General features: G+C 47.2%; 1 protein-coding gene across 6 annotated transcripts in view; it reads left to right on the top strand.

Moving 5' to 3' along the window:
- The window catches only part of LOC137609056 (rho GTPase-activating protein 23-like), a 50,542-nt gene that overhangs the window by 1,571 nt on the left and 23,263 nt on the right, over positions 1–25,708 (top strand). For 4 of the 6 annotated variants that reach the window (XM_068335775.1, XM_068335773.1, XM_068335772.1 and 1 more), the window contains exon 1: positions 22,042–22,635. The exons of 1 other annotated variant lie outside the window; for it this stretch is intronic. In XM_068335775.1, the coding sequence (XP_068191876.1) occupies positions 22,393–22,635 (243 nt within the window). In that variant the 5' untranslated portion in view covers positions 22,042–22,392. Of the gene's footprint in view, positions 1–8,383; positions 8,699–22,041; positions 22,636–25,708 lie in introns of those variants that run through there. One more of the 6 variants, XM_068335774.1, reaches the window with a different exon arrangement.

Below are 25,708 nucleotides of genomic sequence, written 5' to 3'. Positions count from 1 at the left end.
CCCTTGATGTGACATCACGGACCGATGAGAACGCTTCCTGCCCGTCACATGACCGTGTATCATTGTCGCCAAGCGACGCGGTTGCGAGGCTTTATCTGCGCTTGTGTTTCCTGCCCCAGCGGTCGGCCGTTTCCTAAACGCGCCAGAGACACTGGCGTAAACACGCGCCGACATCGTTGTAAACAGACGCGGGCGGTGTTTACTGTATAGGCTGCAAAGTTTACACCAACCGGTGTGTGTCTTTCTATAGCGTGGGAGGGAGGACACACATGATGACGATGACGAGCAGGGGAGTGAGGAACGACTCAAAACGTCCTCCAGGAACGCCTTGGGCGACCTGAGCTCCACGTTCTCTGCACCAACCGATCCGCGATGGAGGTGTCTGGTTTGATGAGTTCATAAATCATTCTGATTGAACGCACCCGCCTGAGGATGATGGGAGAGCCAGACTCGCTGCGAATCGTTTGTTCTCGTCTTGTCAATAGTCATTAAGACAGATCTGGGCAGGGCTGCGGCGACTGGTGGCCCCAAACCAGCCTGACCACATCCGCCCCAGGGCTGGACAAATGTTCCTGCCTGCTGCAGGAGAGGAGAAGTTAGTGCAAGATGATGAACGCTAGAAGACTTGTTTCATTAGCCTAAATTAACTCTTCCATTGATTGTTGTGGAGGGAATCCATTTGTCTGCTGTTGTTCGATGCGTGGCGTCAATGCGACATGGATCTAACTGTACCCTGTGTCCCTGGCCCTCAGCCAGAGTGATCCGGGCAAGTTGTCGCGTCTGTTTCCCATCGATGTGACTTGAAATGGAATGAGCACGGAAGCAGAAGCAGCGGCAAACTCCTATTGAGTTACAAACGAGAGGGAATGTGAGGGAGAGGAGGATAAAGGAGAAGAGCGGGTGTGTGTGTGTGTGTGTGTGCGTTCCTCGTGGTGGAACAGGTGGTCTAATCTGACGCCCCACCCAACTGCGCACCCCCACCCCCCACTTTAAGCGGTTCTCAAATCTCTGGACTCTGAGGAATCTCTGATTCTTTTGTCCGGGGCGTTAAAGACTGAGACCTTCTCAAAGAATGAACTCTGCGCGGGGATTTGCATCTAAATCGAAATCAAACGCACACATCTGAGCGCGTCTCGGCCTCCCCACCCCGCTGAGAGCCGCTGCAGCTTCTCTGACCTGTTTGTCGGTTTTGCAGAAAGAGAAAGAAAAAGGGGGTGGGGTGGGGGTGGGGGTCTAGTCATGAAAATTAAGCAACAGAGGAGATGTGAAAGAAGGAGCTGAACAAAAGTAATCCGCCCAACATAAATGTAAATTCTCATTGTTTGCATGACGTTCTGTCCCATTTCACCCCCCCCCCTTTTCTTCTACATTCAACTAGAGAGAAGTTTTTAGCAAAATTTGCACCTGTTTGCACCATTTTTACGTTATAAGATTTAAAATAAACAGACGCAACTAAGAGTTTTTGCTGAGTATGGATCTATACATCATGACGAGTGCTCCATGAATATTTTATGTGTGTGTTTGCGTGTGAGGGGTGTCAGTACAGGGTTCATATTCTGACCCGGCGCTCTAGCGGTGTTGTCAGACAGGCGATCACCACTCGGTGATGCCTGCAGGCAGACAATGGCCAGGCTGTGAAGGAAACTAGGACACGCACCACCAGGAAGTAAACAGCTCCCGCTCGGCTCAGGACCTCCACTTTGGACCTGAATGCACTCGAGTGGCGAGCGGCGAATGAACGAGTACAGATGGCATATGGGGGGGGGGGGGGCAATATCCCACAGCGGTCAAAGGTCAGCCTGTGCGGTTAAAGCCCTTCCTGTCAGCATCGTTTTGCATCAGCCTGAACAAAACATAGAGATGGGGTTTAACAGGAGCGTCAGCCGGACCTCCAATTAGGAAACTGTTTGCTATTGAGTTGTTCCAACTTAATCTAATGGGGTTGTTTGGCGTGTTTTCAGCTTCGGCCTGCGACGTTAGCGACTTGTTTATGTCTTTTTAACTTCATCCCTGAGTCTGAATGTCAAGATCCAAGTTTCAAAAGAGGACGTGAGTCTGAAATGAGCGGCTGATGCCTGTTATTTCACTGCTGTGATCATTAAATAGGCCACAGAGCTGACCTACAGCAGCTCCAATCGAGCTGCATATTAAAAAAAAACTGCACATAATGAGCCGCTGAACTCTCGACCCGTTTTCCTGCCTGCTAAAACGCAGAGACAAAGTTTTATGTGAGTGATTTGAATGACACTCCATCTTCCTCACATGCGGTCACCTCTTCGTCTCCGCTTAAATGCATCGCATTACATCCAAAGGCGTCTTTATCGAATTGTGCGGCTCACCCATCTGGGACAGGATGTTCCTTCACGACCTGCTGGCTCAGGATTTTGGGCTCATTTTACATCAGTATCATTTAAATAAATCCTGTTAAATCCCACTGATGAGGGATAAATTGAAAAACTCACCACAAGGCTGTGTCAGAGGACAACTCCACCCTCATCTTCCTCCTGCTTTCTCCCCCAGGAGACGCTGCGTTGAGCCCCCTTGTGGCCACCACGTGCAACTGCAGCTAAAATGATGTAATTTCAATGAGTTGATCTTTTTAGGGAAATCTAGATGATAACATGCCTTTATGTTATTCCATCTTCAGTTTTATTCTCATTTTAATCTGAGTCTGTCATCAGAAAAATCTTTTTACTCTCCCCACTTTCCTTTAAATTCAGTTTATTCCCAAAAGGAATCTTTGAAGCTTTCAGAGATGGATGTTTTACGTTTTACCTGCTCTGGTTTTAACTGAGATTATGCAGGATTATTCAGTTTAATGTATATTCTGGGAAAGATGTGACTGAGAGCTTTTGTTTCGTAATCCATGCTATTTTCTATTCCAAGAAAAAGACAGATGAAATTTCCCCAATTTTCCTAATTCTATTCCTGCTGGTACATTCAGGCAACATGACACATGTTCTAATAATATACTGTATCTGTCGATCTTTACTTTAAATTGCTGCTGATTCATCAGTGACCAGCGGAAAACTCTTCTGATGTCATCAGGGTTCCCGATTGTGCCTTGAAAACACATTTAATCAATAGAACTCATTATCGCCATCCACCCGCTGGGCTGCAGGAAGTGGAAACCGTGAAAAGGTGAAGGGGCTGGAAACACATAGGAGCTTTATGAAGTGACGGCTGGCAGGAAGGAAACTCGCTGCGTCGCTACTGGAACTGTGTTTATTTTCATTCACAGAAGAGATTTAAGGGAAAGAAAAGGTGGACTTGGGGGGAGGGGGGGGGTGTCCTTTTGAAGAATACGCATCAAGTGTTTATGGTAACGTTTGTAGAAACAGTGGAAAACCCTGGAAGTGATTCAGGCGTTATGACTGTTTGTGGGAGACGGCCTGGAAACGTTCAGGGGTTCAACCGGAGGTCGTGGCGCCGACTGAGACACCTGAGCGTCGGCTGAAAAAGGCCCGGAACAGGAATGTGAGAAAGTTCTGAAGTTTCTGGACGTCGTGGAGTCGTTCCCATCCGATCCACAGGCGTACTGGTCTGTTTGTGCTGCCGACGGGAGAAGGAGTGAAGCAGTTGCGACGGAGAGGAGAGGGATTACGGTGAAATGTAGAGCAGGACGGGTCGGGAGAGGAGACGGGTCAGCGGGTTAAAGACTGTCCAACAAAACTGCTCTGACATAACGTCCTCAAACAAGATGACGGCGCTCCCAACCTGACCTCAAACACAGCAAATAAAACAGGATTTTTATTCTGACGCAGATCTTCCTGACCTGATCTGATCGATTTATTTCAAATCTTGACTTCTTTCCCTTGAATGTCATTAATTCAGCGGGTTTTTTTTTATTGATGTTGTCCTTGAAGAGTTCCAGACCTCCGCTGTTTTCTCTCCATGTCGCAGCGGTATGAACACCTGCATTTGAAAAATGCACGCAGGCTTTTCTGAACGATGCTCTTGAACTTAAAATGCCTCTCGAAACCCGCTCAAACCGTTTTGGAATGCGAAGCTCGTGTTTTCGTTTTTTATTCTCACAGGGAAATAAAGGAGCAGCAGACTGACTAAAGTTGTATCCACGATGTAATCTATAAAGTGCGTTGGACTCTAATCAATGGTGTGATCGGAATTCCGTCCGTCACTGAATCTAAACGTTTCCATTAGGATCCAGTCCGTCTTACACGCCGCCCACAAAGCCCGTCTGTGGCGACCAGTCAGCTGTTTCCTCCCCTCATGCCAGTTGTCTGGCCAGACAAAGGGAACCCCCCCCACCTCATCACAAAGAGAAGGGGGGAATTTATGGCTCCGTGCAGCCCGGGGTCATCGCATCTCCCCGCCTCCCCTCCTGAAACCTTCCCGCAAACCACCCCCCCGACCCCTTCAAAGGAGTTCCACGGGAGCCTCGGTGTCAACAGGCGTGGTGTGAGTCGTGTCTGTATCCCGTCCACCAGGACACAAACATCCAAACCAGCATCCGTGTCACCATCACACGTGTGTTCTTATGATGTCTGCAACAGGCAGCTGGACACTTCTCCCTAAGCATGCTGGGAGATACTCCTCCGACTCCAGACGCCAGGCCGCGCCGCAGACACGTTTCACTTCATCAAGACTAGACGGTGATAATTGGCTTCTTATTACGTTTGAGATGTGATCAGGAAGAGAGATGCTCTCTGTATTAAATAACTGAGAGCGAGAGAGGGGGGGTGGGGTGGGGGGGTGGCAGGAAACTCATATCGTGTGACAGTAAGGTGATGATGCTGCTTCATCGGATACGACTGCATCGATGGTTGGAGTGGTCAGCGTTTATGATGGAAATATCTGCCAAATGCACCCTTCCGAGGGGGCAAGAGGGCATCTACTGACGGAACAGACTCTGTAAAGTGAGGGGAATAAATTGTATCGGGGCAGATATGAAGGAATGAGGCAGCAGAAGCCTGGGGGGGGGGGGTACAAGTTGGAATAAACTGAGTGATCACAGTTAGTTGTTGCATTTTAGCGCTCATGTTCAATGAAGTCACCAAAGGAGGGCTTCTTCCATCCCACCCCTTGACGACACTGGTTGGGGGGCGGGGTGGGGTGGGGTGGGGTGGCGGGAGTTGAGGCAGTCAAGCGAGTAAATAGGATGATGGTTGTTTATGGGTCTGTCTCAGGCTGGGTGTGTGGTTACGTAACGGTCGAGGTTCCCTGCTTGTCCCCATTCGCCCCCCCTCCCCCGCAAGAGAAGGAGGTCAGGGCTTCTTGCCGCCTCGGATCTCCGTCACGTCCCGGTTCGCTCCGTCGTTCACGCGCCCGAGGCGGCGTGAAGGCTGACCCAGAGACACAGTTCCAGGGCGAGGGACTCCCTGGTCTGGATGTGACGTCTCCTGCTTAGATATGGATGCAGTTACCGCATTGGAAAGCCCGTTCTGCTGACCCAATTGGAAAATTAAACCGTTTCACCAAGGGGCATCTGCATGCAATCTGGTAAAACCTGCACAAATCCCCAAAACAAGAGGGGCTCCACTTATGTTGGATCATTCCTGCTGCAGTTTATCCCCATGCATGTCTGCTAGAATTACAAGGAACGCTGGAGGTCAGGAGGGAGAGAACAGTCCAGCTGTTACGACCCTCCTGCTCCTTAAACTCCTGTGATCCCCACTGTCTGCTCCATGGGCATCTCTTTCTTCCACCTTAAGACCAAGATTCTCCTCCTAAGCCTCTCTGGACTTGGTGGATCTCCAACCAGCCCACAAAGACTCCATTACCTGACTGTATGAGTGGCCTGGAGGGGGATTTATGGTCACATTTTACAATTTTCCATCTTGAAGTGAAGATAAGTGAAGGTCATTACGACGGACTCGAGGCGAGCGTGCTCTGGAGCCTCTGGCTGGGGTGTTGGGTGTCTCCGAGGCCGGAGAGGCAGCAGACACGTTGAGATGAAAGCTGAATCGGCAGCTGCAGCTCTCTGGCGTGGGAATCCTTCCTTAAGCTGCCCCCCCCCCCAACGACTGCAGCCTGCTTCCCTGCAGGCTTTTGAAGTGGCTCCCTGATACTCACATCCCTGGGTGTAATCGTAGCCACATGGGCCCCCAGCTCAGAGCCAGAACCACATCTCCATGTTTTTTATCTCGAACGTAGAGATAGAGGATGTTTTGTGATAGCCTCTGACATCCCAGAAGCCATCAGTGTTTGTGCGGGGTGAGGATGGGGGGGTCAAGGGGTTTGGGTACCTGCTGTGAAATTTTGCCAACATCCTAAAAAAAATTTTTTTTAAAAAAAGTGGCGATTCCAAAGCAAAATATCAGGCCTGTACATCTTAAAATGTTCCATTTCCTGAATTCGGATCAAAATCCATATTGTAGTCCGGCTCTAATTGAAGGAGTTCAATATATATGACGGCAAAGAGGCTTGACCAATATGTGGCTGAGATCATTCAGATTCACTCATTTAAATGGATTTCATGTATCCCTGACTGCTAACAGGATAATTGTCTTTCATTCTAATTCCGGCACCTGCTATACGATACGCCACGGCCGCCGCGGAGGGCATATAGTGTGATGAAGGGTCAATTCTTGGCAGCGGCCTGAGGTTCCTGTTCTATCGATGAGTAAGCTTCCTCTGACTTTACTGTAGGTCTATTGATTCACATGGACAACGTTCGCCTGCAGCCCAGAGGCTAAATATACAAGACAGGTTTCCCAGAATATATGAACTCATCTCTGCCTGTGGAAGGAATTCAGACATCTTTGTTCAGCCCTTTTCTGAAGTTTCGATCTGTTTCTCACTGTCAAGTCTATTATTGGTTGCAAGGATTTGTGATGTGGCCCTGAGATTTTTCCCGTTTTCCTGGAATTTAGTCTGACGCTTCCCATTCGATAAACCAGTGGTTTATTAATTTTACAGAATTATGATGTCACAATTGATCTTTATTGAAGTCAGATTCATCATTTAATCATGTTAATCATAACTGACATATATTCTGACAAGGTCAAATTTAGGCTTTGGTAAACTACATTTTAATTATTTTTGAAATAAAGTATATAAAAATAATAAAGAAATTTCACATATGTGACTGGTTGTAAAACCAGTTGTCTACAATGACACATCGATTCCATAACATACCTGCATTATTTTTAAAATGTTTTTACGGAGACTTTACGTTCACCTGAAGTTAAACATTAACTATCATGTTTATACAAATTTTCTTTACAATAATTGGAACTGGACAAGATGAGAAAATACTCTAGAGGAACTGATAAACAAATATATGTTTATTTGCTGGAGTAGATGTTGTCACACGTTGTTCCTCTGGTTTCATAACTCTGACATAGACACACTATTGTGGTGAGGTCAGCAGTCAGTCTTGTGGATTGTCTCGCCTCCAGCATGCCAATCACACAATTCCAGTCCTGTTGCCCCAGCTGTGGCTTTCTTCCAGATGTCATTTTATCATCAATACTATTGTTTTGGGTTTTTTTTTTTACAAGGGAGAGTTTTTGTAACAAGGAAGAGATAATTTGTGATCAGTGTGATATAAGCACTGGGGCTATTTTTTCTAAATATTGCTCTAAGTTCAAAACCGGCCATCCACGTCAGTAGATGTACTTCCAGTTTTAAAGCAAACAGTTTTAAAGCAAACATCCATCTGTCCATTTTCTTGTAAAAGAGACCATCACAAATCGCCTTGTGGGCCAAAAGTTTAATATAAAGTTTATGTAAAATTAGGGAATAAATTGAATTGCAGTGACCTAGACAACAGCATTCGTGAGAAATAAAGTCTCAATTTTATATTTATCTTCAAACCTCTCTAAATATTATGACTACTTAATTAATTAAAAATTTTTTCCAGTCATGGCTGATCACAAAAATAAAAACTGCTGGATCTGTTTTATAGACGTCCCACTATTGATCCGCTGTACTTCAAGTGATCAAAGTACTTTTTACAAGAAAAAAAGAAAGAAAGAAACATACTATATTTAAGCTCCTATACTTGGAATTAATTGATTCATATTAAAATCCGTAAAGTCCTGGAAATAGTTTAATGTTGATAAATAAACCAACATTAAACTATTTTCAGGACTGACCGGCATTCTAAAAATACTAAAAACAATGTTTTATTTTCACGCAAACCCATAAATCAGTTTTCACATGTCAATAGAGTCCTAGCAAGCCTTAAAAACTTGTGTTGTTGTTTTTTTTTGCACATTTTTACGCATGCAGGGAGGAATTTATTTAAATAAAATCATAAACGATGTTGCCTAATCGAGCTTTATTCTGTAGTAACTCCTCTTTTCCGTCGTGCGACTCTTACTTTGAAATGGCAGCCTCGGTACTTCCTGTTTCCTCCCCGCGTGTGTTTTTAGAAGCTCGAGTCAGTTTTCAAGGCAGGAGGCTCGCGCTCAGAGGGGTTTAGTCGTGAACAACTGATGCGGTGTGGCGGAAGGAGGAAGGAGGAGGAGGAAGAAGAAGAGGAGGAGGGAGCCGAAACAACGGGAACAAAGTGGGGTTTTTTTGGGGTTTTTTTTTTTTTTTTTTAAGGAAGGAAGGAAATAAATCGGAGTTATAAGTTTGGAGTTCTCCGCTCAGCCCATCGTCCTGCCTTCTCTCGCCGCTCACGCAGCAACAAATCTGCCTCTCCTGGTTGCAGCAACACGGTTTCTGCTGCCCAATGAATGGAGTTGCTTTTTGCCTTGTTGGAATACCACCCTACTCGGAGAACCATGTAAGTACAGATTATTATACCTGGACGGGATTATATCTGGACGGGCTGAAGTGCCCGCGCCGCGCCGGGGCTGGTCAGAGAGCGTGATTTCCTAAGAGGATTAACACTAGTTTACACAGAAACTGTGTACACGCACACACACACTGTACATAAATCAAATGTTTGATCTATGGTTTTTTTTTTAATGCTGTTTTTTTTGTTCATTTTTGTGGTGAAATGGTGCGCAGCAGCCACCGCCTCTCAAATTTGATCCGGAGTCACGTTTAACGCTCGGGTTGCTTCGGTCTTTTGTCCGCCTCTCGCCGCATCGGGAGGCGGGACGTCCCGAGCGGGGATGCGGCTCCGAGTCTCCCATCGGTGTCGATTCTCCAAGTCTCAATCGTGCAAAAGTATATAATATAATTTCATCATCATAATGTTTGATGGCATTAGGATGTTAGATTTATTCCAAGTGTTTAGTTGGAATAATGGACCAATGGGAGGGAGTTTATGGGTTCCAATCCTGATCTGAATCAGAGAAACTCTGAGGGAATTTGGGAAAACTTCACCATACTTAACCTGTTAAAAAAAAACACACAATCGTGGAGCTTGCCTGGATATCTTTCACTTAAAGCAACCAATAGCTGGAATAATATGAAACATATTTTTAGAATTTAACCACATCCCTTTTTCCAAGCCCCCCCCCCCCTCTTTTTCTTTTCTGCTCTCATTACGTATAAATATTGTGTGGTAAACCTTTGATAAGACTCTTCCCTTCCAGCATCATCGTTGTGGGAGTGTGACATCATGAGATTCTCCTCACCGATTGGCTTTCCTGACACAGCGCCACACTAATTTCCCATCCAGGTTGAACTATTAAACCCGGGGTTGAACTTTGCATGTTTTTGTCGTGCAAATTTGCATCTACGCACAGCTTTGCATTAACTTAAGATGTAAAAAATGATGCACAAAATATTTGCATTGGAACTTTTGCAGCGTGTCTTAACCTTTGTTCTTACCACAGCATTTACTTCCATTCTCATTTAGACTTTACTATAATGCACCCCTGATGCAGAAAGCAACACAAAAGTTACACAATGCAGCAAATATGAAGCAAGTTTTGGCCCCCAGTGTGAGCTGGGAAAGGCTCCAGTCGCTCCCAACCTTCCAAAGGAGAGGCTGTTAACAAACAATGACAGATTACGTGACATCTGTGAAGACCTTTGAATTAGAAGATGGGAAAAGTATGACCTAAAGTAGCGTCATAAGACTTCACAACCACCAGCAGGAGGAAAAGGTTCTTGTCTGTGATAGTCTGATGCTTTTAAGTCGTATTCTTCCTTCGATTCTCTAAACTGACTGTTTTATTTACATCCTGCTGGTCCGACTCCAGGAATTCTTGAAGCGCTGGTGTGTCACAAAGCCGTGAGGTAACACATGTCGCTCTGGGCGGCGGTCTGCGTGTCAGAAGAGGCATATGGTTTGGTATCTTTGAAGCGTGTGTGTTTGTGGCTGGGCTTTGACTGAACCTCATAGGCTCTTTGGCTCCGTGTGATGTGGTCGCGTCTCGAAGTCGCTGAGATATTTTTCTTTTGGTCTCTTTTCTTCCCGGATCTGCTTTTAGCGCGTGTGTGTTCCTTTCCACCTACCTTTGCTCCCTTTCCCTTTTTTTTATCAGGCGTGGTTTGAGTTTATCCCCTCCGGCGAAGATTTACGTTTCCTCCACTGCGGTTTAATTAAACCCCTCTGCGTGTGTGTGCATGTGTGTGCGCTGCTGCGATAATTCGAATAAACTGCTTCAAACAACCAGGATTTATTACAATCTTTATAGTTTGACATTTGTTTGGTGTGCTAGTAAAACAGTTTGCAGTAAACGTGCAGCAACCTTTTTAACAAAAGAATCCATGCTGACATCAACCTTCACCTTTTCCATACTTGACCTTTGACCTTGGATGTCAGCTCTCGTCTTTGAAGGGGAGTGAACGTTTCATGTTGACATCAGTCGGAGGAGGCGGGGATGACAGTGGCTGAGATGGCGTCCTGCGGGACGAATTCGATGCCGTCTCGTGTGTCGGTGCAGGATCTGTGGCTGAGATCAATAGGAGCGTTTGACGGCAGGGCGGGGTAGCGGGACGAGTCGAGCAGCGCACCCCGATGGTGTCATGATGCCACGTGACCCTGGGCCGTATCGATGAGGTTGAACATGAGAGGGCTTTAATGAAGATCTTGAGCTGAGTCGGTCGATCATGAAGCCCCTTTTTTGTCACGGCAGCTCGTGTTCCGGTTCGATCCGCTGGGATTGTGCCCAGACATGAATGATGACGGCAGTTTTTAATTATTTACTACTATTATTATTATTATAATAACCCCCCCCCCCAGATGGCGGGGCGCTGGGGTTGCCCTTATCCATGCATAGATACAGGATGGGGTTTCCCACATCTCAACAGCTCTAAAGCTGTGCATCTAATAATCAGTTTCTTGAATTTGTTCGCCGGAGGTTTCAGAACAGAAACGCTCACCTAGATCAGGATCAGCTCCGGGTCAAAGCGATGCTAACTTATAACAGCTGCATTTGATGCTGTGGAGAAAATATTTCTGTGACCGTAAGCAGATGGTTTCACCACGAACGAGACACATCGCTCAAAATTACTGCAATGCAGGGAATTTATAGGAATTCTGCAAGCTGTCGTATTCATCTATCGTTGTGCAGCTGCAGGCTGAACATGAGTGGTTTCTAACCCGGGGGGGGGGGGGCAGTAGCAGCTCACCAAGCATTTTATTTCTGCAGGCCGAAGGTGTGACATACCAAAACGTGACCATCATTTAATGTGCTGAGTGGGAGGAGCTAAACAAATAAAGCGCTCCCGCGTCCGCACGTTAACGCCATCAAAACCTCCTCTCGCGCCTCGACAGCTCCGACCCCTCCCACCTCGACACCGTCACCCCCCCCCGCGTTTCCCAACTCATGGGACAGCTGCACCGATCCTCACACCTTGCACCCACAATCATTAACATAGAGAATGCATGCACGCGTGCGCACACACATACACACACACACACACACATGCATACACACACAGTCGAGCGCAGGTGCTCACACACATCGGCATGTTTAGGTCACACTTAACGGGTCAGAGTTACACACAAATAAACTCGTAATCTTAGTGCAGGTGCGTGAAGCAGGATCTCCCCCCACCCCAACCAACCCCTACCCCAACCAACCCCCACAACCCTTCTTCTCAAGGCTAAAGCCGCTCATGGAGGGCTCTGATTGGGCCTTCTCCCTGCATGCTCGCAACAGGAAGTCCTTGATGCTGAACAAACACATGGCGGTGTTTAGGTGAGCGAAGGGCATCAGGCATCGCTGACCTTGCTGACTGCGGGAGGGGAGCGGCCCTGCAGAGCTAATGGATCATTATTGATCTCCTGACAGGCGGACGATCGCTCTTCCTCCCTGCAAGAGGCAAAGCGATTGTTGTTTTTACGCGGAAATGATTGCATCGGCCTGTGGCTTCTCATCAGTGGGTATTTACTTTAAAAAAATCTACATTTTTCTACATTTTTTTTGTGTGATCTTTCTCCTAAATGTCTGGAAAAGTATCCGATCCTTTATCCGGTGGTCTTCTCCTCGTCTGGTATGACTCCAGGAGGTTTGGCGTGAAACAAAGCCTTCCTCAGATACACATGAGAGCTAATTGGATGCAGCCTGTCGCCGGTCTGGCCCGCATCAGTGCCTCTTTGTGTTTGTGCCTGCAGAGCGATGCGTCTCAGCGTGTCGATTTTGACTGGGAAAATATGATGCGCCATAGTGCATGGGGTGGGGGGGGTGGGTGGGCGCTCCATGGCGATGCGACGCTTGGCACATTAGAGGAATCCAGAACAGGATGGATCTTGTTTGGAAACGTAGACTCGCCATTGTTTGTGTCTGTCTGCAGGATTGGCCTGAAGGCAGCAAGGCCAGGTTTGAACCAGGGTCGGGGGTTCAGAGGTTACACCCCCCCCCTGCTCCCCCCCGTCACACACTTGGCCTCCCGTATAGAGCTTAAAGAGGCAGGAGGTAACCCCTGTCACCGTGAGCAACGGGGGCCACAGGGGTTAAGCAGGGGCTGATCTCCGTTTCTGATGATCAAATCCTTCATCTTGTTTTGTCTTTGTTGCATCTCCATGTCAAACAAGAGCCCCCGCCCCCCCACCTCCATCTCCCCCCCTCAAGTCTCTTGGCGTGTTTACATATTTCAAGCTGATGATAAGCACGAGTGTGTTTGCGGAAAAGCTGAATGCTGCTCTGTGTCCAACTCCAATCAGCTATGGAAGCTTTTTTTTTCCACCGGCAGAAGGGGTTGCACTGGAATGCAAGAAAGACACAGGGTGGGGGGTTGTGTGGGGGCGGGAGAAGGAAAACAAGAGGCAAAAGATAACATGGACTGAATCCTGATGAGTCACGGGAGGAGAATGATGCCGCCGTGACAGCTGAGCGGAAAAGCAACGGAGAACGAGGACAAGTGAAGAGGAGTGGGTCCCTCCGTCTTCCATGACCGAGAGATCTGACCTTTCACTCATACACCACCACAAAGAGCGGGCGTGTTTGCATACAGGTTTCACAAGAGACGAGGGGATATGGGTGAATTTGTACTGGGGAAAAATGGAAGTGAAAGTTTAATCGTCATTCGTAGCTGTTTTGGTCGATACTGCTTCATGGCGGGTTGGTGTCTTGTCTTCATTGCAGACACACACTCAAAAGCATTCCCAGCTATGTCTATTTGTAAGGAGTCTTGTGCGTATGTGTGTATGTGTGTGTTGGGGGGAGGTTGTTTTGACAGTCTGGTAAAATCACGGGACAGAGATTATCAGCAAGCCAATGAGGAGCTGTAGATTCCCTGATGTCCTCATGTCCAACACAACAACGCCCCCATCTGTATGCTCGCCCAGATCCTGTCGGGTAACACTGGTGTGGTTTTTGGAGTCCAGGACGTCACCTCTCAGGTAGCATTAAAGGTTTGACATTAATACCATCGACCAAGGTAGCTAGGAAGTGGGCCAGGCTAGCCAGACCTCAATGCTCCTTAAAATTTGATGAACTGACTTGATAATCTTGTTACATCCCTCTTCAAAGCGGTGATGTATTGTGATTGTCAGTGTTCGCGTGTTCGTTCGTCCGTCCGTTCGTTAGTCCACCAAATACCTTCGCAACCGATAGAAAGATGAAACAAAAAGCCGATTGCTCAGGCAGCAAAGGGGATGAAAATGAGATGATGACCTTGACCTTGAGAAAACTAGGTGGTGGTCAAATTTCAGCTTTTGTACACTCAGGAACCGGAAAAGTTAGAAAGACGAGTGTGCCAGAAAGCCAGTGTGAGTAAGACCATAGATCAGAGCTACTGCTTTGATTTACCCATGCATTAGCTTTGATCTATGGGTACCCTGATCTACCCTGGAAGTACAGGTAGGTCAGGGTAAGTCGCAGGATGTTGCAGTCTCTGACTGCCTTGTTTTATTTGTGCACAAAGGTTTTAATGCCTTTAAATGTCCCTCATTGGTACCTCCAGTAGCAATTTTCTAGTTCTAGTACACAATTAAAATTATGGATTGAAAACTTTAAGTAAGAGTATGTTTAATGTTTTACTTTCCAACTTGCTCGATATCTCCTGATAAAGACTCTGGCCTTCAGACAAATGAAGCTGCTGACCCATGATTTAAAACCACCACTTATCCCAAGTAACATCCCGACCATGCAGATCTTATCGGAATCCACACATCCAGCGGATGATGAGGGTACTTTATAACTTAATCTCTCCTGATTCCGTTTTTCTTGCTCTCTCATGTTGCTCAGTGACTTTGAAGAATTGCTGTCAGCTCTGTTACCTTCTTTGGTCATCTCTGTTTAGCATAGGCCCGTGTTGAACTGGGTTTGACATCCGCATTTTTCAACTTGTGCCTTAACGTGCAGCCATTAGACATTTACGTTTTAATCCCACTACAATTCAGAAATGCTTTTGTGAGCTGAAAGTCATCCTTACAGCTGTATGAGAGTTTGTGCCATAAAAGGTTTGTTTCTTGTTAATCCGCCCCTTTCCTGTCGACCCACTCAGTTTACAGAACGAAAACCAACTGGAGTCTGTGTTTCTATTAGCATTTTTCATTGCTCCTAGCAATGCCAGCCTGTCTTTGATCCTAATATACCATAGAGTGGCAACAATAGGGAGACAAGTGGGACCCGGGGTCCCTTGACCTTTCTTTCTGGGGTGATTCCAGTCTTTAAAACCCCAGAGGACAGTTTATTTCTGCAGGGTCAACATGTTAAAAGCCTGCTAATGCAGCATGACAGCAGCTAAGGATGCAGAAGCAGCATCATATGGTCGCCATCTTCACATGAATCACAGAAAGGACGGCGCCTTTGCAAGAAAGTGCTGGACACAAAGCCGCCGGCGGTACCTCAGCTGTCCAGAGAATTCCCTCTCTGCATCTGAGAGTCTGAATCGCATCAACAGGAAAGGGCAGGCAGATGAAGCGATAGTCGGGGGGGGGGCGATCGGTCGGCCAGTCGTGGCTTGCCGTGGAGGAAGACGAGGGGTGAAAAGGGCAGAAGTATTCTGGATTCAACCTGAAGTTTTTATCAGTTCACGTGGTGCGAGGCAACAATCACGCTCTCAGAGTATCACATGAAACGCTTTAACCGTCTCAAACCAGAGAGGAACGAATGTTAGTCAGGCTCAGTCAGCGATCATGTGTGGACATCGTTAGAGAGGTCAAATAGGAGACGACCGAAAAGGTTTGAGACTAAAATGTTGGAGTATTTTAGTACTAAATACTTTTAGATGAGTTTGTCATCCTGAGTTGTGTCCATGCTTCAGCACATCTGCAAAAGCAATGCATTTACCACCACATCCCAAATGTTTTCACGTCAGTAATCCCAAAATATTCCGCTGAAACCCACAGATTCCCCAGATGATCACATCCAGTCTACCCTACTCTAATGTAGGAATATTTTTAACTGCATTAAACTGTTATAAGAGCTGCCCCAACGGTTGCCCTGGAGTCCTGGCCTATCCGATGTGTTCATGACTTCCTCGCCATGTTGCGAGCGGTGGTGCATGGTAGGAATGTAAAAACCAGATGACCTCAAATGGAAACTCCAGGGTTGTTGGAGGCAGGTAGGCCATCTTGCCTGCTCCAATAAACACTCCTGCAGTCCAGCCCCCCCCCCCCCCCTTTCCTCTGGCTAAGCTAGCCTCTCAGCCTGGATCAGCATCGCCTTCACCACACCCCATATGTTGGACCGCTGCCTGGTTCTGCTTTGGGTCCGGCAACGTCATCGTCCTGCACCAAAGTTGTAATTTTCATCTGTTAATTACACAGAAGCAGGGATGGGCTAAATATATACATCTGGGTTGGTAGCGGGGGAGGCGAGCAACCAAGAAAAAAAGGGGGTTCCAAATACGGCGGTCCTCCGGCCAGACTCAGACGTCCCCATCAATGGAGTCGAGAGGCCTGCTGGAGCCCTGTGGTTTTATGCCGCTAAGGCCTGCTCCTGAAAACAACCGAGAAAGAAGGAGAAGAAGAGGCAGAAAAAAAATGGAAGGAGGGGTTGGATCTTATTGCAGCGGAGCTCAGACGTGACGCTCTGATTGCTCCCAGCGGTTGTGGTCAGCACAGCGGAGAGGAGCGGAGGAGGGGGGGGGTACAGTACAAGAGGAGAGGGGTTAGTTCTTTGCCAGATGTCGTCATTGGCCCTGTTTTTATGGCCTCATGCTATATAAGATATACACACACCAGGAGACAGATGTATCCACTCAAGAGGAGGCGCCGCCGGGTGTTTTACCTGACGGAACTGGAACGCCACCTCTGGGTGACACTCGGAAACCAGCATCACTAAATGTTATAAGGTCGTTGCAACAAGGACGCACATTTTCCGTGGCATTTGCAGGTCTTCCAAAGTCAAAACAGAGTTTTCCTGGCTTGCTGCAGATTGCTGCTCAGAAAACATACGTGCATGAAATAATCCCAAAAGGCTCCGAAACAAGAGGAGGACCAGAACCTCCACACTCTGCAAAATCATCCATGAAAGCCGATTCCAAATCCATGATGAACAGAAATGTGTCTGCGTCACGCTTGTCTCCCTGCAGGCTTTTCTTCCTCTCATGTCAGAACACGGATGGTTCTCATGCCATCTCAACAAGAAGGTGACTGTGATTGGAGCGATGCGTCATGATGAACCTTGACAGCCTGCAGAATGGCTGCGTGACGAGAGAAGAATCACTGATGGATGAATTTATGCCAGCACTATCAATCAGCATGCTAACATTAGCATAAATCCCAGTCTGACAGGTAGTTAGCATGACCGTAGCATAGATTTTTTTCTGCTTGGAGCCTGAGGAGCTGCTGTTTCTTCAATTTTCAAACGATTCTCTCCAGCTGTTCCACCTACTTACTCTGTTCAGATTCAGTGCAATTAAAGTACAAACTTCTCCCCTTGAATGTACTGTAAAAAAAAACTGGTTAATTCTAAAATACATAAAACTATCAGAAGTCGAAGGGGAATAAATAGTTAGGTGGATAAAACTGGATTTGTATGAAACATGTGGCTTCCCCTCCAGTGGAGGAGACACTCCCTGCTAATTACGTAAAAGTGGAGCGCCATCCTTCCACTTAGCGTCCCAGCGAACATAATGGCTCTGTGTTTAGCTGTGGTTCTCACTCACGCACACTCAGGCGTGGTTTTTGCATTTTCACGTACGATCCGACCTGCGAGTCAGACACGTTGCTCAGAGAGAATGACTGCCCTCAATGAAACAGGGTCAGATGCCCCCCTGGCTTACATATTTGATCTAATAGTTTGTCGAAATGAATGCGACCTCCATATGTGGTAGTAAATGCATTTAGGTCAGAGAAGACAGAGGAGGTAATTAGTGAGGAAATACGTCTTTTCTGTCTCAGCTCAACCTCTCCTCCCTCTCGTCCATCTGCTCTCCTCCGACTTCTGCTCTAGATCACTCCCCACCTTCATTTTTTATCCTCTAAGTTTTTTTCCCCCTTCAGCGTTCCATTTCCAACATCTGTCAACCCCCTCGATCTCATTCTCTGCTCTGTCAGGCTTTTATTTTTATTCCCATGTGTCTGATATAGCATTAAACTCATGTCCACACTCCTGAGTCAGGCTTCAGTGTTATAAATCCAAAGATGGATTTTTGTTCCCCCCAGAATCCATGTAAATATTATTTGGGTGATTATTTTCAGCAACAATAAATCTTAAGCTCAGTTTGAGGAACAATAAGAATAAAATGTTTGCCATTTTTCCCAAAATAAGTCATTACTAAAACAATCTTTTGATTAAATTATCTAAAGTTTTTGAAGAGTGACATGAGAGGTTGATGTGACTGTGAAATAAGAGTAATCTGTGTTCATCCTAGCAAGAACTGACCTTATGTGGTTGTGCATTAACACACAAACACACAGGCACATGTCAAGAATGCATGCATAATGCTTTAGCTTTCTGAGAAGGAGGAGGAACACGAGGTCAGGTGGGCTGCTTTAACTGCTTTAATCCCTCAGTCTGCAGGAGTAATCTTTATTAGTTGTTGTTGTATCGGTCCTAGTCTGTCAGGGAGGGGGGCGGGCAGACCACCCATCTCTACTCAGCTGCACATTTCATCCGAGTCCACCTGCTCTCAAATCCAGAGCCCACGACAGGTGTGACCTCTGACCTCCAGCCCCCTAACTCTGTATCCTCCACAGAAGAGCAGATAATTACCTAATAGGTGGACAAATTAAACTTAATCACATTCCAGCGAAGACAATGCTTTTGTATGAAGCTGCATCTGAGGTCATCCGTATCCCAGCATCCCACCGGGCCTTGCTTGATCTGCCTCAGACTGGACTCTGTGCTGCTCGTAAGCCGCCCTCTAGCGGCTGCCGGCTGTAACTACATCCAGAATGCTTCCGAGTGGGTGTGTAGTCTGTTTGGCCTGGTGATTTACAGAAGATTAAAGTTAAAATTAACCTGCTGAAAACAGCTGCGTCCTTTTTTTTTCCCTCCCCAGTTTTTATTTAGAATCCACTTCAACAGATTACAGATGTCTGTCTAGACGGAGAGATGAGCTCCACCACTGCCTCTCCCGACTAGGACAGAATTGGCCTTTTAAAATGTCAATAGAACATCTCCTTCTCGAACTAGTTCACCTTTTTTTACGACCAGGTATTTCCTTCCTATAGTCCTGTATGCTAATGTATATACTGCACATTTAGCTGACTTCTTTTATTATTTTGCATTTAGTGTTTTTCCGGTGATTCATCTGTTGAATCCTTTGTGTGGTTGGATCCCACCGCTGCACATCAAGCATGTTTTTCCAATTATAATTGGATGATGCTGTTCACACATAGCGTTAGAGAGACGATGCAGTTCATTCATGTGGTTGAGTCTCCTGTTGGGTCATGCCAGACTTCCTGTGTCCAATAGGGGGCGCTCTCTTGATATCTATAGCAGTTGTCTTCACCTCCTTCATCTGTTTCTCCTCCTTGTCATGCCAGTGTTTAGTAGTTTCCTGAAGAGCAACATAAATTCAGTTCTTCATTCTGCTTTTTTTCCGGGGGCGGTGTTTATAAGTAAACAATTCATAGTTTCGTCTGCATCCTGCCCTGTTTAGGATAGCGGCTCACGCAGCATTCCAGACTCTCAAATCTTCTTTTTTCTTTGTTTTACCCATCAGACCCCAGCTTATTCCTCCTTCTCACACGTCTGATTTTAAGAACGGAAAGAAGAGAAAAAACTTTTTTGTGTCTCATGAGGAGGAGGAGGAGGCCCCTGGGTGTTTCGAGCATTACGGGGATTAAAACATATCACCAAACTAATCTGTCCATTACACCTCCGTCCCTGCCTCCTTATGCTTTTCCTTTTTGATATCAGGAGGTAACAAGCCATCGCCTCCGTTAGATTAGCAGCGCGTGTCGGTCTTTGATTTCCATGCTTCAGGAGCTTTTGTGCTCCCGAGTTACGATTAAAGAAACGATAATGTGGGGGCGGCGGCGTCTCCAGCTGAAGGGTGTTTACCCAGCAGTCACACAGATAAGAAAGGCATGTACAGTAAACCGAGCAGGTGAGGGACGTCTGCCTGCTGGGACACGCTGCAGACAAACAGGAGACCATGTGGGTCGCCATGTGGGAGGGGGTGCTATTGTCACGGCTTCTCATGTGTGTCCTCCGTGTAAACTGGAACTCAACGCCTTTTTTGTGCTCGCTCCCTTTTTTTGTCCACCTCAGCTTCTTTTCTTTATTCTCATCCTCCTCTTTTTGTAAACGCCTCCACGGTTCATGAAAAGGAGGAAAGAAAGCGATGGAGCCGGACAGACAGAGAACGTTTTGTCTCCAAACTAAACCCTCCATACCAAAGCTTTTTTTTTTTGTGTGATAGCCTTTGATCCAATCCGTGATTTAACACGGGTGTGGTCTCGCCCTGCATCCCTCGGACCTCCTCACGCCGGTGAGCCGCTCTTCTTCCCTGCAGGGCGGTTCCGCCTGGCGGGGCATCGGCTCCTGGTCTGAACCGCAGAGGGAAGACTAACCCCCCACCGACACAGTCCTCTGGCTTTATGAGGAGCCCTAATTACACGGCCCGGTCTATTTATATGCAGTTGTGACTCAGTGAGATTGTGTGTGTCTGTGTGTGTGTGTGTGTGTGTGTGTGTGTGTGTGTGTGTGTGTGTGTGTGTGTGTGTGTGTGTGTGTGTGTGTGTGTGTGTGTGTGTGTGTGTGTGTGTGTGTGTGTGTGTGTGTGTGTGTGTGTGTGTGTGTGTGTGTGTGTGTGCTAACTGTATAAACTATTTAAACCAGGAATGGAGTGTGGATCCACCTAAACCCACTCGTCTGTGCAGGAAACAGCAGCGTTGTGTGACTTGTGCAAAGAGAAAGTTGTTAGCATTTTACTCCAATATATTTAACACGTGGTGTGTATATACAGTAGTAGGGCAATGGCAAAGTTGCTCTGTGAAGTGTTGTCACGACGACAACACTTCACAGAGTTGGTTTATCATTTGGTTTATTTATTTTTACGTGACTTCTGCATTAAAAAGTTCTTGCATAGAAAGTTTGTACTGGATTGAGCCTTGACCACATGGAGGGATCCAAAGATGAGAGCAGAGAGTTGCATTATGGGAAATGTAGGATCCAGCCTGAACAGCGTTGTCTTTACACCTGCCTCACCTGTTTTTGTTTTCTTTCCTCCTTGCACAACTATTTTGGTCACGTCATGTGCTGAACTGAGGGCGCCGCTGCACACGCCTCCTTGAGGAACCCGTCTAGAACCTGCTGTTATTCTTCTGTATAAATAAGCATCCAGTTCCTCCCGCCTCCGCAAACCACCTGCAGGTCTGGCTGCTCCACTGTAAACTCTTCTGCCTCCTGGCAACACGTTGGATTGGGGTTCTTCCTTTCTATTTACAAATCTAGATGGATGGAAAACCACCGCAGAGAAGAAGACATCCAGCTCCTGAACACCTCAAATCGTCTTTCACTTCATCTTTCCTGTGTTGACTCTTCAAACCTTCGTTCCGTCTTCTGAAAGGCAAACCCCGGCGTACCTGGAGAGGGGAAGGGGGGGGTAGGTCTTTGAGTCTGCGATCAAGTTGGTACTCGCCCGGCCGTGTCGCAGGTGAAACCTGTCTAACCTCCTCGGTAACGGATATGTGACGTGTTTAGAGCAGATCAGCGTTGGAGGGAAGACCCATCCGTCCGTAACAACATGGTCACCTGGACGCCCGAGGGCGACTGGATGGCGGGTACAGGTCTCTGGTCTTTGGGCGACACTGTGCTGAGAACAGGAGTGTGTGAGTGTGTGTGGGAGTATAGGTCATGTTGACATCCAGGAGTTTTGCTTTCTCATCACCTTCCTTCTGTATTTCCCCTTCTTGACGGGAACTGTGAGACGCGGCAGCGAGGCGGATCTTTTTTAGTTTCTCTTTGTGGTCTCTCGTCTCCCTTTCTTTTTATGTTTTTCTCCCCCGTGGGTGGAGGGGAGGCGACAGAGGCAGGAGCGGCTTTTGTGGAGTGTAGCGGCGGGATCACAGCTCTGTGTCGCTGTGTTCGCAACAGCAGGTCTACCGGCGACAGCCTACGAGAGGCGTCTACATCTGGACGTTACCCCCCCCCACACACACACACTTTAAAGAAGGAAGGGAAAACAGAGCAAGGGATGAAGCAGAGAGTGAGATGAAAAGGAGATGAAGGGATTTGTTTGGCACTCGAGATAAAGAGTGAAGGAAAGAGAGAGAGAGGAGAGAGAGAGAGGGAGGGCGGTGGGAGGGAGGAGAGACAAACGATCCAGCCCTCCGGGACAGCGGTGTGTGTTTTGGGGGGTGGACAGAGTGGCTTTGTATGCAGAACATCACCGGACACCGAAGGGAGGGACGCTGTCAGTCGTTCTCTGTGTGTCTGTAGTGAAACCAGACCTACCTCCAACCTCACTCCTCCATCTGCTGCCTCCTGCTGCTCCGGACCGAACTCCTCTGACGGCTCCAATGTGTGCCGGAGCGATTCCTGGAGGTCAGGCCCAGAACGCTGTGATGTAAAAACTTGTGGGATTAAACTTTTTTGAGAAGAACAGGCAGCACCCGGAGGAGGAGCCACGACTTCCTTCAAAACGTCTCATCTTCTCCTTCTTTGATTGCCTCCTCCGTATTCCCGCGTCCGTTCTTCATGTCCCGGTGCGGGGCTGCGTGACCGGCCCATGTGGGCAGCCAGGGATGCGGATCTGAGCAAACTCCACGCCCCGATGCCCGCCGCTATGCTCCCATGCCCCGCGCCGGCTGGGTCTGACTGGAGCTTCCAGAACCCGGTGGGGGTGGACTGCAGCTCCCCGGAGCCCCGCTGCATCTGGCTGGCGGTGCTCCGCGGGGCCTCCGCTTCCATGTCGCCGCCAACGCCGCCCGCCGTGCCCACTGGGTACAGCCAGAGCGCTCACCAGCTCAGGGTAAGGAGGGGTCGGATCTAAGAGGAATACAGCTTGATGATTGGTTAATTAATTTTTACATCCCGCTTCAAAGCGGTGATGTATTGTAATGTGTTCGTGTGTTCATCCGTCCCTTCGTTAGTCCACCAAATATCTTCACAACCGTTGCAGATAGAAAGCTGAAACAAAAAGCAACGGGCAGCAAAAGGGGATGAAAGTGAATTGACCACCTTGACCTTGAGAGAACTAGGTCCAATTTCCACTTTTGTACACTCAGGAACTGGATAATATACTATAGAACGACAAGGAGAAGGCCAGTGTAAGACCATCGATCAAAGCTAGTGCTTTGATTTATGACAGTAGGTCAGAGCACTAGCTTCGATCTTTGACCTATACAAGTAGGTCAGGGTAAAATTTTGAATTCAGGGGTGTCGTGGGATGTTGCCTTGGTTCTAGTTCAGTTTGTTTTAGCTTTCATGTTATAAAACATAGAAGTAAAATAAAACCTTATTGGCGAAGCTTAAACGTAGAATTTCCTTGCATCAGCGGATCTTTAGAGTCTTAAAATCGATTTCTTATCCTAAGGCGACGATGCAAATCGGATGTTGCCTGCATGGATTCCTTCCACTCAGTGATATCAGCAGCATCAGGACAGCTAACAGGACGTCCGTTTAACAGTCGGCGCTCCGTCTGCTAATTGTCGGCGTTCGTCTCCACGCAGGTGTTGCCTTCAGGCCAGCTTGTCGTTCACTTCAAAACTTTGTAGTTCTTGTTTCTGCCTGTAATTCTTCATGTGTGGCATATTGACCCTTTCATGGAGGGGAGTTTCTGATTAGTGGTTGCTGACAGATGAAGGGATTGGGGGGTTAGCTACATGCTATTTGGGGGGGGGGGTGCTGGAGTGACTGAGCTTCTCCATCCTCGAGGGAGTCTATGTGGAATATTACCTCCCCACTTTCCCCTCTGTTTTCCACACTGTTGTCTTGAGTCGTTGACACATTTTAGAGATGCCTAAATCAGGAATGTGAGTGTGGGGGGGGGGGTTTGGGGGGGTTGGATGGACACAGCTGGAACAAACACACAGTTGTTTTTAAAGACATCCACTGGTGATGAGGAGGAGTCTCGTGTTTGTTGTGTTGTTGTTTTTTATGCTGTATCTGTTTAACTGCAGCGGCTAGAAAAAAAAAAATCCTAAATTCTATGTAAAGATGAATAAAATCCACATTCAAACCAAAAACAAATATTTCTGACATATGTAAGGGTGCAAAAATGTAAAAAAAAAAAAAGAGTCAGCTTTTATTCTCCTTGAGCAGGAGTTTAATTCCATTTTGTTGGGTGTAAAGAACAGCTTTTCTTTTCTTGGACCACATTTAAAACCCCATCATGCAGGATTTAAATGTAACTTTGGTCATCGTATAAAAACTATTCTAAAACTGCAGCTCCTCCTTCTCTCCCCCCCCCCCCCCACTCCTCCTCCTGGGCATCTATTAAAGATACTCAACATGTCAACGTCACCTGCAGCAAGGTGGCCATCAGTTAGTCAAATGAAGCACTCAGTGCGTTCTGCTACTGGAGCAGAAAACCCAGTTTAACCGACATTACACCGTCACCTGTTGGTCGGGTTAAACTGACAACGGGGTTGAACTGGTTTTCTGGTGCACACACATTGATACTGAGATTACTGTACGCACACACACGCACATAAACAGCCCCATCATGTAAATTTTACAGGGATGTAAAGTATGTGAAGTTGCTCCAGGCAGGTTGTGCTCTTTTGTTGGTGTTGGATATTCCACCCCCCACCCCCCCACACACACACCCAGGAGAAATAGGATGCATTTAGACCTGCAGAGGTGGCCGGTGACTCCCAACTTTTCGCCATCCCTCTTTGGCAACCCCGGTCCAGGGCCGCGGTCGCCGACGGCGATCGGGATTAAACGCTGGTCAGCATTTGTAATGTTCGTAAAGCTCCACTTTTCAAACAGGTTGCAGCTCTCAGCTGTTTAAAAGGGCATTATTGTTCTGCCCCGCTGGGGGGGGGGTTTAGCCGAAGCCCGGCTCCCTGACAGCAGCCACATTCCTTTGGGCTGCTTTACCCCTGTGGGGGGTGGGGGGTGGGGGCAGAAGAGGAGCTAGCCAACACGTACCCCCTGTCAGACGATTACAGCATGACGCAATCATCATGTCATCATGTCCCAGGAAAGCCTCTTAAAATCTGAAAATCCATTTGAACAGATTTTTTATTTTTTTTTGCAAGATTATCTCATATTTTTTGCAGATTTTTTTTATTCTAGCTTGAGCTCCATGTCAGGCTCTGGATATGTTCTCCTACATCCTGCCCTTTCCTTCATGCATTTTGACGATAGGTGCAGTAATTCAAGTCAGGAGTGTGCAGGGAAGGGTTCCATTCAGAACATTACAAATTGCTTTACATTTTCAAAACCAGCGTTCGTGTGCCTGTGTTCTTCAAGTGGCAATGAATTCCCTCAAGGCTTTCTAAAGGAAACTTACATTTAGTTTTTGCAAAGAATAAGAACTTCCAAAAAGGTTCTGAGAGGATAAAATCCCAGTTGGAGAGTAGGAAATACGGAATGAGTGAGGTTTCCCTTGTCTGTACTCTAGGCCTACATAGGAAGTCAAGTTTAGACTGGAAACCACAGAAAAAATTTTTCCAAGTGCCTTGATGGTTAAACATCCAAATGCCGGGAAAGGCCAGAGCGTGTCAGCAAGTTTGGTCACAATTTTTTTGCTCTTGAGTGAAACCCAAACCGAAAAGGACAAACTGTACGCACGAAGGTGACGAAAGTCTACGAGAGTTTATTTCTGACCCCAGGTTAAAAGACTCGAGCGTAGATTAGGAGAAAGACGTCGCTGCTCATCCGGAGCAGAGGAGAGAGAGAGGGGGGAATGCTGTTGGACCCGGTCAGACCCTGAGTGTTTTGGGTAATCACAGGGTTTTGGTATTCCCAGCGCCGGGAGGGGCCATGTGGTCGAAACCGGCATGCTGGAGCCTGTCCCTCTGCTCGGGCCCGATACTCCTCCTCCTCCTCCTCCGCTCCATCCTTCTCATCCTTCTCCTCTCATTCACTCTCTC

The sequence above is a fragment of the Antennarius striatus genome, chromosome 16 (genome assembly GCF_040054535.1).
Source record: "Antennarius striatus isolate MH-2024 chromosome 16, ASM4005453v1, whole genome shotgun sequence".
NCBI classification, from domain to species: domain Eukaryota; kingdom Metazoa; phylum Chordata; class Actinopteri; order Lophiiformes; family Antennariidae; genus Antennarius; species Antennarius striatus.
Note: the sequence above shows the minus strand (reverse complement) of the source record. Positions and strands in the feature narration are given on the sequence as shown.